Below are 12,820 nucleotides of genomic sequence, written 5' to 3' on the forward strand. Positions count from 1 at the left end.
ATATTCCAATGTCGTCCACCATGTCTTTTGTTATGGTTTGAATGGTTATTTGTGTTGGGTTCATTGTTCCCTCATAGTCTTCGATCATCTTCGTCTCCTTCTGTTCCTCTTGACTCATACACGTCTAATTGTCCTAAGGCCGACTTCATTGCCTCTTGTCATCTCTAGGGATTGCTAGCAAATTATCCTGAACTCTAGTTGGTTGTTTACTTATGATCAGGGACACTGTTGCTTCTGTCGTCATTGGTTCACCTAAAAACAAGTTTCTCTCACAATAATATTGACCTTGAAAAATTTTCCTTAAGTTCTGGTAACCCCTCTCTCAAACCTTCTACCTTGCTATAGACTGTTACGTACTTCATTTTGCTTCTGTCACAACCAATATTGTTGCAAAACTTCCTTTTCAAATTCAGCAAAGGTCGTACACTCGTGTCCTATTCTCATACCCCACGTACCAGCTTCACCTTCCAATCTTGCTGCAACGAAGGGTACCTTTCTTTGCTTGTCCCATAATTCAGGTAACACGCCCTTAAATTGATCTAAAAAATCTCCAGGATGCCATCTTCCATTTGGTTCGAAGTTCTTAAAATTCCCTTTGCCAAGGAAGACCTCATCATTTTGTATGCCAATTAAGCTACGTCCGGCAATGCTTCCATCACGTAATAGTGATTTCACTTCACTCTTCACCTGCTGATTGACCTGTTCCTTAGTCTTGCCTTCCTCACTGTACACCTCTTCCACTCGCCGTGCATATGCATCCTGGTTTAGTGCAACAGCTGATATTCTGTGTTTACAGTTTTACACTTCCTCATCCATTTCTTTGCAATGCTCGTCGTAACTCTCAACCCTTTTACTAAGTTCTTCTTTCACTTCTTTGACATCTTACTCTGCCTTTTCAAAACGTTTAGCACTGTCTGCAACGTTCTCCTCAAACCGAACGGTAAGTTCATCTATTCTCTGATGACTTGACTCAGCCAGTTTCCTTGGAGCCTCATTAGTCTCGTCGATCGTTTTACTGAGTTGTTCGTTTATCTGCTCCACCGATTGCCTAATATCTTCCCTTAATTGTTTGTTGTTATGCTCTAGTGATCGCCTAACATCTTCCTTTTGGCACATAATATCTTCCCTCTAGCGCTTAATGTCTTACTTTATTTGTTTATTATCATACAATAATGTTTTGAACATGTCAACGGTAGACATGTCAGACCTAAATCTACACTCATCCCGTCATGGCGTCTCCACGGTTGGTGACGACATTGCATTAGGACATCCCATCTCTGTAGATATACTACTGTCACCTATACCGGAATCCTTCGACATTTCCCTACTACTTGCTTCTGTTTTCGTCTCCACCTGATTAATTTCACCGAAAGAGTCTCCTTTCACCTCCCTCTCTACTGCAGTTGCACCAATCTCATTATCTGCAGTATTGAGCCACACGTAAGTCACTCAAGGAAGCAATAAACAAATCACAATAACGCTCGTAGCACCGAATGGATGGCAATAACCACAACAAAACTACAACGCCGTATGCACTCAACGCTGTAATTCGTGCTCAGAAGCACACATAACATACAAGATCACGTAAAAGAAGAAAAAATGAAATATAAGCTAAGGTAAATACAGTTCGGTAATAGTATTACCTGTTGTTAAAAAATTAGTCTACTAAGTAAGCGGGGTCTTGCAGTGACATTTACTTTACTCTACGGTCGGCAAGGTAAATAATGTCTCGTGACATTAATTTAATGATACAAAAGAATTTTAACTGTCACTGTTTGTAATTACATAATTAGAGAACGCAATCTGCGCTGCCAGTTAATTACTCTCGTTGCTTCAGTTGCGTGTGGTAACGTTGTGATGCGCGACTTACTTTGCGTTGTATTCTGGCCCCGTAGTAGCAGCTGTGCCGTAGCGCCGACTCAGTAGACGCCGTCCGGCTGTCAGCACTGCACCCTCTCTGCAAAGCATGGTAATATTTGGGGCATCGCTCCTAGGCGCCGCTCGCGTCGTATATGATGATGGCTGCCAAAAAGTTTTCACTTTTCACCGTAGGTGACACTATCGTCGTCTACCGTTATGGCTGTCAAATAAGTGCTCACTTTCGTACCTAGGTGCCGCTAGCGTCGTCAAAAGCGCACCACTGTGGAGTATGTTTACTTCGGACTTCGACCATAAATATAATAGACTGGTCCTGTCGTCATTTTCGTGGCTCCGACATCTCAGGGTTAAAGTCACGTGAATGTCGGCAAAACATGATTGTTTCGTGTTGCGCTTATGGCTGTACTCAGCGTTTAGTCGGGGGAAATGGCATTACATTTCACCTGTGTTTCTATGATATTGCAATGCGTTTATTGAAATGTGCTGAAGTGACTTTTATATGTTTTTTACACTTGAAATAGAGTATCACGTAAATTAAAGTGTTAAAAGTGATGCCTGTAAAGTCAGACTCATATTACATTTTGGAAAGTATCTGTGATAATTCGGTTACAGAAGTAAGTATAACTGTTTCTTGTTCCTACTCATAGGTTCCCTAAGGATGAAAAACGAAGGCAGCTTTGGATACAGGCCCTGAAACGGAAAAACTTTAAGCCATCTGCACATACGCGCCTTTTTGTATATACAAGTGAGATTATAATAAGGTAAGAGCACCCACAGTCGGCACATGAAGAGAATTTTTTTCTACCTTCTAATACTATTAAATAAATGTAGGCTCCAAAATTATTTTCTGAAACTTCAAAGTCTCACCTTTCCTCTAAAATATAATTTTTTTTAAACTGATAGTTTAAACTTTTGTAAAAATAGTAGGAACTGAACCTTTGAAGTGCACCTAAAATTGATACTCTAAAATGGACCTGCTCCTAAAGTCGACAATTTTTGCAACTATAGTTGACATAATTCCCATATCCCATTTTCTTTTATAAGTGACTAGAGCTCAAAACTCAGCGAATCCAATGTTTAAAGTTTTGACACGAGCCCACTCTTACTGTTTAAAAGAATTTTAACATTTTACTTTAATTGATAGTTTATAGTAATTTCATCCCGCTGCCCACCAGAGGGGCGTTCGATGTGTTTGTTAGATTTTATAAATGGCACTGTGAACAAATCCAGGTCAAATGTAGTTCTGACATAATTTTTCGCAAATAAAAAAGTAATTTTTGTTGGAAGCGTTTGGCAGTCAATTGAGAAATGTGGGTAAAATGCGATACAAACTTAGGAAGGCAGACCGCTGATTTGAAATCCCGCCACGTTATGGCAACAGTCACGTGGTTTGTGTTGGAGCCGCAACTGCCCTATAGCTTCTGCACGGCAAGGCCAGTCTACTAGTATCTATGGTCGTAGACTTGGTAGCACTAGACCATAGCACTGTCACGAATCAGACGAGTACGTACAGAGTGTTACTAGCTCTTTGACGTACACATCCCACTCAACAATCCAAATTAACAGTCACCATTTATACAGAAATAGTTCACTCCCCTAATTAATTATATGGCACTTCTTATCCGAAAATTGCAAGTACTGAATACACGTCACCATGTAACACGCCCAGGGGTACCAATGGTAGAGGAACTCAAACTGATTTCGGTTCTGCTGTTCTTGCTCATGCGCTCTGTCCACACCACGTACCGAAGTGGCCGTGCGGTTTTAGGCGCTGCAGTCTGTAACCCGAGACCGCTACGGTCGCAGGTTCGAATCCTGCCTCGGGCATGGATGTGTGTGATGTCCTTAGGTTAGTTAGGTTTAACTAGTTCTAAGTTCTAGGGGACTAATGACCTCAGAAGTTGAGTCCCATAGTGCTCAGAGCCATTTGAACCATTTGAACCACACCACGTATCTGATAATCCCGTGGTGGTCGTATTGTTCTGCTCCACACTGCTGCTGACTTGCCTGGAATTACGAATCTACTTTTGCAAGCGGATTTAGGTGAGACACTCAACGTCAAGCACAACACTGTCTTACGTGCGGTATGAACATCTATATTCTGAGACGATATGAAATCACAGGTTGCACTGCCTACATTCTAAGTCATAAGTGTTTATCCCAATTAATGGGTGATTACCAGTCCACAGTCTGACGAATGTAGGCGTAACCGAACACGGCACGGATGATTGTTGATGAAGCGGAAGCCGAATAATCAAATGGCTCTGAGCACTATGGGACTCAACTGCTGAGGTCATTAGTCCCCTAGAACTTAGAACTAGTTAAACCTAACTAACCTAAGGACATCACACACATCCATGCCCGAGGCAGGATTCGAACCTGCGACCGTAGCGGTCTTGCGGTTCCAGACTGCAGCGCCTTTAACCGCACAGCCACTTCGGCCGGCGCCGAATAATCGAACGAAAGCTCTTACGCTCGTCACGCATACACAGATTTCTTTTGGTACCAGTCCTCCTTGACGCAAGTAATGATATAACTCTGTTCATAGAGTTAATTATGAAGTTCTCAGTTCTCACTTATGCAAGCAAAGGCGTAACCGTCGCGACGCGGCTGATTGTTGATAATGCGGAAACACGATGATCGAACGCACGTTCTCATGCTCGCTACAGACAATGACACTTGACTGCAATCTTTTATAGTAACTAATTTTTACTGATTCACGTTAGTTCATTCTGAGAGATAGAACACGTCGCGGATAAATGACGTATGGCGCGACGCGAGTACACGCAAATACGTTATTCGTGGCACTGCACTTTTTTGATTACATCATTACGCATCTTCCTCTGAATCACTTCCATTTTTAATCACTTCTGTAATAGCACTTGCAGCAACACTTGAACTTCCATAATAACAGTACATCTCAAATGCAGAGCTACCTACAAAACACGTAACAGTTCCGTGTCCCGTGTTCGACTCTGCAGATGCGGCTGCCCACAAAGATACTCCACAACCAAGCCAGCGATATGACAAATCGCTTACACAGTGTCGGAGCGCGGGTGTCCTCTGAAATATGTAATCTTCTACTTCCCGCTTTTCTCTTTTGTTCTGTGTATTGACTTGATTCTGATTTTGTTGGAATTTCCTAATTTGGTCGTACTCTTCTGTGTCAGTAAAGGCTACCGGTGTTGTATCATTCAGATCATCATCTTCCTTCGCAAATAAATTAGTTGGTCCGAAAGTTCGACTACTTTTTCCGATAATGTACTGATATCCTCCGTGTGTTTTTCTGAACCAAGTTTCAGAGTGTCCATTTGTGTCGAAGTCGTATATACTGTGTGCTTTAGGTTTTCATGATTTTGTACAAGTTGCATGACCGTATCGGTAGATGGAACTGAGTCAATTTTAGCCTGTAAGGTGTCGTGATTTTCGTGAACAATAGTCTGAAGATCTTTTATTGCTGCTTCATGATTCTGTAATGCGTTTTCATGTCGCGAAAGAATAGGCTGAAAATGTTCACAAATTTGCGTTTAAAATATTCAGAAATTTTTTGACATTACGATTCGATCTTAAGTAACTCAGTGGTTAAATCGTCACGTATTTGTTCAAGCGTTTCTTTAATTTGTTTCTGATTTTGTTCCATTTGTTGCTGTGATGGTTGCTTATTTTGTTCCATTGTGTCTAATTTTTGAAGCTATTCTCTAATGTCTTGCATTAATTGTAATAACAATATATTAGTGTCTGGAACATGTTCCTTTGTGCTTTTTGGCAGTGCATTTGCACCGGCAACATTAACGTTTTGAAAAGCAGAGTGTGAGCCTTGACTTAATTGAGAAAGAGGTAAGGACGTAAAACCTGAATATACGGTATTTGCAAGAGTTTGTTCTGTCATTTAGCATTTCTGAGGCGAGCTATTGCTGACCGATCGATCGATAATACTTCCCTGTTCACTAATTGATTCACTGTCTACAACATTATTTACTGCGTGGTCCATTTCCCTACGCACAATTTCCAAATTATTTTGGACATCTTTCACTTCACTACAAGGTTGTGCTGACACGCTACGCTCGTCGTCACTGTTGTTGTTGTGGTCTTCAGTCCTGAGACTGGTTTGATGCAGCTCTCCATGCTACTCTGTCCTGTGCAAGCCTCTTCCTCTCCCAGTACCTACCGCAACCTACTTCCTTCTGATTCTGCTTAGTGTATTCATCTCTTGGTCTCCCTCTACGATTTTTACCCTCTACACTGCCCTCCAATACTAAATTGGTAATCCCTTGATGCCTCAGAACATGCCCTACCAACCGATCCCTTCTTCTAGTCAAGTTGTGCCACAAACTTCTCTTCTCCCCAATCCTATTCAATACTTCCTCATTAGTTATGTAATCTACCCATCTAATCTTCAGCATTCTTCTGTAGCACCACATTTCAAAGCTTCTATTCTCTTCTTGTCCAAACTATTTATCGTCCATGTTTCACTTCCATACATGGCTACACTCCATACAAATACTTTCAGGAATGTCTTCCTGACAGTTAAATCTATACTCGATGTTAACAAATTTCTCTTCTTCAGAAACAATTTCCTTGCCATTGCCAATCTACATTTTATATCCTCTCTACTTCGACCATCATCAGTTATTTTGCTCCACAAATAGGAAAACTCCTTTACTACTTTAAGTGTCTCATTTCCTAATCTAATTCCCTCAGCATCACCCGACTTAATTCGACTACATTCCATTATCTTCGTTTTGCTTTTGCTGATGTTCATCTTATATACTCCTTTCAAGACACTATCCATTCCGTTCAACTGCTCTTCCAAGTCCTTTGCTGTCTCTGACAGAATTACAATGTCATCAGCGAACCTCAAGGTTTTTATTTCTACTCCATGGATTTTAATACCTACTCCGAATTTTTCTTTTGTTTCCTTCACTGCTTGCTCAATATACAGATTGAATAACATCGGGGATAGGCTACAAGCCTGTCTCACTCCCTTACCAACCACTGCTTCCCTTCACGCCCCTCGATTCTTAGAACTACCATATGGTTTCTGTACAAATTGTAAATAGCCTTTCGCTCCCTGTATTTACCCCTGCCACCTTCAGAATTTGAAAGAGCGTATTTCAGTCAACATTGTCAAAAGCTTTCTCCAAGTCTACAAATGCTAGAAACGTAGGTTTGCCATTCCTTAATCTAGCTTCTAAGATGAGTCGTAGGGTCAGTATTGCCTCACGTGTTCCAACATTTCTACGGAATCCAAACTGATCTTCCCCGAGGTTGGCTTCCACTAGTTTTTTCCATTCTTCTGTAAAGAATTCGCGTTAGTATTTTGCAGCTGTGACTTATTAAACTGATAGTTCGGTAATTTTCACATCTGTCAACACCTGCTTTCTTAGGGATTGGAATTATTATATTCTTCTTGAAGTCTGAGGGTATTTCGCCCGTTTCATACATCTTGCTCACCAGATGGTAGATTTTTTTCAGGACTGGCTCTCCCAAGGCCGTCAGTAGTTCTAATGGAATGTTGTCTACTCCCAGGGCCTTGTTTCGACTGAGGTCTTTCAGTGCTTTGTCAAACTCTTCACGCAGTATCATATCTCCCCTTTCATATTCATCTACATCCTCTTCCATTTCCATAATATTGTCCTCAAGTACATCGCCCTTGTATAGACCTTCTATATACTCCTTCCACCTTTCTGCTTTCCCTTCTTTGCTTAGAATTAGGTTTCCATCTGAGCTCCTGATGTTCATGCAAGTGGTTCTCTTATCTCCAAAGGTCTCTTTAATTTTCCTGTAGGCAGTGTCGATCTTACCCCTAGTGAGACAAGCCTCTACATCCTTACATTTGTCCTCTAGCCATCCCTGCTTAGCCATTTGGCACTTCCTGTGGATCTCATTTTTGAGACGTTTATATTCCTTTTTGCCTGCTTCATTTACTGCATTTTTATATTTTCTCCTTTCATCAATTAAATTCAGTATATCTTCTGTTACCCAAGGATTTCTACTAGCCCTCGTCTTTTTACCTACTTGATCCTCTGCTGCCTTCACTGCTTCATCCCTCAAAGCTACCCATTCTTCTTCTACTGTTTTTCTTTCCCCCATTCCTGTCAATTGTTCCCTTATGCTCTCCCTGAAACTCTGTACAACCTCTGGTTATTTCAGTTTATCCAGGTCCCATCTCCTTAAATTCCCACCTTTTTGCAGTTTCTTCAGTTTTAATCTACAGTTCATAACCAATAGATTGTGGTCAGAGCCCACATCTGCCCCTGGAAATGTCTTACAAGTTAAAATCTGGTTCCTAAATCTCTGTCTTACCATTAGATAATCTATCTGAAACCTGTCAGTATCTCCAGGCTTCTTCCATGTATACAGCCTTCTTTTATGATGCTTGAACCAAGTGTTAGCAATTATTAAGTTGTGCTCTGTGCAAAATTCTACCAGGCGGCTTCCTCTTTCATTTCTTAGCCCCAATCCATATTCACCTACTACGTTTCCTTCTCTCCCTTTTCCTCGTCGTCACTATCATTTCTCAATTTACTTTGTAACCTAGTGTTGCGCTTTTCACACGCCATGATTATCATAGAATTTCACGCGATATCACAGAAAAGTACAATTTAAAGAGCAAAAATAGCCTTGAAAATAATAAATATCTAATTAATTGCAAAAGCTACTGCAAAATACTTAGTGCAAATCCACATGCATGCCACAACTGCTTTGCTCATTACAATATCGTACAAGAATGAAAAACTACAACTACAAAGGAAATTCTCTACACAATTACGCGCTAGCAGGAACAAGAATTTCTAATCATGCATTAATTATTCAAACTACCAAAAAAATCAGAATATTTCAGTAAGGTGTCCTCGGCTAAGGGTTGACAGATGAAACTTCTTTACTTAAAATGAGTGTGTCTGTACATAAATTGCTGAATGACTGATACGCACAATATCCTAGCGCAACGCAATCTGAGTGCTCAAAAAGAGATAACCTGACTTCAAATAATTAACTCAAAAGAATGGCCCTGAATAAAAGGAAGTCCTAACAATAACATATACATTTCATTAAGCACTTACCTCACAAGAATCTTCATTACCCGAATTACTGCAATACAGCGAGCGTCAATACTACCAGCTAAATAAAACATTCTAACTACTAAAGCCACTAATTACTAATAGGCATGTGGTCAGCAAAGGGAAGATTTTGTTGCAAACCAAATAATGTATTCTTTTTACCTTAATAATGTGACATCCAGTTTAGAACGTATATAAATCGTCAGTGACACCTAGAACAAAGGTTTATAATCATGGACAATATTCAGCCTACAGGTCGAACATGTACAGATCGTTAGCCTACGCTAACACTTCAGATCACTGCCCTACATCAGTGCCAACGTCTCACATCTAACATCATTACTTCTGGCTGTTCACCTCGAACTGCCCAACAGTACTTCCATCACTGCTGGCGACTAACTTCCAACTGCCCAGCACTACTGGCGATTAACTTCCAACAACGAGTCCGACCAGCCACAGAGTCTCTTACATAGAAAACGCAGTCAAAGATCCAATGCAAAGCGCTACACAGCGCTACCAACACAGAAGCCGCGCACTTAGACTATGAACAGGTCAGTATTGGTACTGGCCTGATGCCTTACCGCTTTCACTGAGTTGTATTTCACTGTAAGGCTTCCATGGCGTGTTTTACAGTATCCCATTGGGTTGATTTGTAGGAGGAGACCAAACAGCGAGGTCATCGGTCTTATCGGATTAGGGATGAATGGGGGAGGAAGTCGGCCGTGCCATTTCAAAGGAACCATCCCGGAACTTGTCTGAATCGATATAGGGATATCACAGAAAACCTTAATCAGGATGGCCAGACGCGGGATTGAACCGCCGTCCTCCCGAATGTGAGTCCAGTGTGATAATCACTGTGCCACCTCGCTAGATAGTATCCCACATATTCTTATTGTTTCGAAAGCCACCCTGAAAATTCAGTTTTTCTCATTGAAATGACACTGCTGCATTTGAGAAGCTCACTATAATGTGATGTTACATACGTATATGTACCACTCAGTCACTACTGTGCGGTTCTTAAACACATCAATCTTAAACTAAACGCATGCCGTGTGCGGTTCACGTAATACAACGACTACAAAATTCCTCACTACATCAATCAGCGGCATGCAGCAGTGAGTATACTTGGCGTTATACCTTTTAAAATTAGTTGGTCTTTATTGCATTGAAAGTTCGACATAGTCACAGCTTGTTTTGTTTCTTGTTTTTTGCTGGTATATAATATAACTGAGCAGAAGAACAAATAGATATAAGCTGGTATTGTACTACTGATTTATAAACAACATGGGAGTAACATGCGGCTGTCATAAGAAGATACTAGCTGTTATTGGCCTATCTTCCCTACTTCGTTCCTATTGGAGCAGTCTTCAAATAATTTGACGACAATGGACACTGAGGTGTAATAAAAATACAAAGGCTCTTTGACCTCTTCGAGACGGCTTGCCGAACAAATGAAAGCACCAACCTATATTAAAATAAACTGAAATTCGTTGCGACAAATCCACAATGCTCCCAGTTTGTGACACAATCTCATACAAAATATTGAAATCAAAGAATAATCAAATTGAAAAGTGAAACTGGCTCCATAATTATTATTGGCTCCTGAAAAAATTTAAAAAAAATTATTAAATATGACTTTAGCATAATTTCAGGGGGCCCGAAAACCGGACTTCGACGTCCGGTTGGGACGTTCGACTGGTCACCACAGTTTTTGTTTGGAAACTGAACTATTCGGTCTAAACCCAGACAGTTGGAAACCCTGGAGGAAATGGTTATATGTGTTATGAGACGGCAAATTCGTCGCTACGCTGTTGTGAACAATATGAGGAAATAACAGATTGTGTCGCAGGGAAGGCTTGCAAGAAAATTTCGACAAAGACTGGGATTTGGTTTTCAGAGGAACCAAAATAAGCATCCTGAGAACCGACATGACAGAGTTTCATAAGCACACTATATATGATTTTTACTAAAAAAGTTGGCATCAATATGGAAGTGGTGAGTGGTTTCATCAGGCGAAATGTTTATACGTACGGATTATAATTAGAGCAAATATTGTGAGAGTGGTAGAGTGCGAGAAATATTGTGCAACGAAGTTGGAGTACACTGTTTGATTGTTATGTTATGCAGGGTATTGTTGTACAGTCGTGAGAGACCAGCACCTGTAAAAATACGGGAGTGTATGCTATCACTACTCCTCCTTGTTGCTTGTGCTATAAGATGGCGGAGCTGCCAACCTGGCCAGGTTTTCAGTTTGCTTTGCTGCGTTGATGATGGAGGGCATCATGTGAAGCCCATACTGCTAGTATAATGTTACATATACACGTACAGAATGTTCGTAGATGTACAGAAAGTAAATATCCTACGCTTAACTAACTCTTCTAGTGTGACACTTTTATATAATTATTTAAGGTCAGAAGTGTTATATTAATAGATAAATGTTATTTATGTTGCTATGGCTGTCTCGTTGTCTAGAGTGTCGGTTCCTGCTTGTGCTTTCCAATTAATAGGTCCAACGTTTTTTGTTTCAGTAAAGATCTCTGGAATATTGTTGTTTTTCGGAATAATCATTATTTGTTCATAAATTCTTGACACTTTCTACAAAGCCAATTGTTAACTAAATGCATTGTACAGCATTTCAACAAGACACAAAGAACTTGACAGCTACATTGATCGATTTAGACAACAACTGAGACTGTTATGGTATGTTTCGAGCTTAAAATTTCTACAAGTATTACATACGTAGCTTGCAGATCCTTCTGCAACAGGACGTATTTCTAATGTCTCAATTGAAATTACTGTTTAGGTATAATTTACATAATGTTTTCTGCAACTAGTTCTTTGTATAAACATTTATGCACCTAATAATTAATAATGATGTTTGCAAATTCTGTCAATACATAAACTATCTGCTTCCTCTCTTTGTGTAACTGTTGATTGAATTATCAATAGTACAACTAGAAAAAGTAAAAATGAAAACAGAAATTTGTTTACAGGAAAACTAAAGTCTAATAACATTGGATTCACTGTAAAGTGGTTTTTGACTCCTTTACGTTAAGATTTGTGATTACTAATTTTCATGGTTCAAGATCGATGTTGCTAAATGGTTCGATATGAAAAGTAAATTTGTACTATCAGGAAAATTTCGATTTGGTGATCAGATCGAAGCAAAATTGTCTTTAGATGTGGACTATATAATTTAACAATGAAAATTCACCCCCAAGTTTATACGGAACGGAACGTTTCAACTGAAGTACGAAAGTCCTGAGGAGGCAAGATTCATTACGCTAGGTAAACATAGAAGTGGTTCTGCGACGGTGTTTGATTATTAAAATTGTACGTATATTTAGTTTTGCTTTCTGCAGCGTACCTGCTCTAGGTTAGGCGTGCGGAGCTCCTGACTGCCGCCACCCACTTGCTGCGAGGCCTACCCTGCAGGCGTCCAGCCGTGCACGCACCACGCTGCCCACGCAGCCCAGTTCTCTGCCTTCAGTAGCAGGCAGAGTCCACAACGACTCGGCGGGCACGCGCCTCTGCTGCCCACACAAGAGCTCCTGCGTCGCCTCGTCACCTGGACGACAGCTTCTACTGGCTGACTGAGCTGCCGTGCTGTGTCGCCTTGTCAACTTAACAACAGCTGCTACTTGCTCACCGAGCTGTCGTGCGGGTGACAAGACGACGCAGGATCTCAGGCGTGGGCAGCAGTGGCGCGTCCGAGCCGGCTTCTTGCGGCCGCTGCCTGCTATTGCGGCCCGAGAGCTGAACCGTGTTGGCGGCGCGGGGAGTGCGCGACGGGACGCCTGCAGAGCAGGCTGGTCACGACTATTGGAAGTTCCCACGCGTCTAATTTAGTGCTGTCATGGTGCAGAAACCAGAATTAAATA

At 41.0% G+C, this 12,820-nt stretch overlaps 1 protein-coding gene across 1 annotated transcript in view; it reads left to right on the forward strand.

The window, feature by feature from the left end:
* LOC126413162 (gastrula zinc finger protein XlCGF49.1-like) overlaps positions 1-12,315 on the forward strand; it is a 30,578-nt gene extending 18,263 nt beyond the window's left edge. Inside the window, exon 3 of the mRNA XM_050083056.1 lies at positions 12,302-12,315. Within this exon, the coding sequence (XP_049939013.1) occupies positions 12,302-12,315 (14 nt within the window). The remainder of the gene's footprint in view (positions 1-12,301) is intronic.
* Positions 12,316-12,820: the final 505 nt, after the last annotated feature.

Source organism: Schistocerca serialis, chromosome 7, assembly GCF_023864345.2.
Source record: "Schistocerca serialis cubense isolate TAMUIC-IGC-003099 chromosome 7, iqSchSeri2.2, whole genome shotgun sequence".
Taxonomy (NCBI): domain Eukaryota; kingdom Metazoa; phylum Arthropoda; class Insecta; order Orthoptera; family Acrididae; genus Schistocerca; species Schistocerca serialis.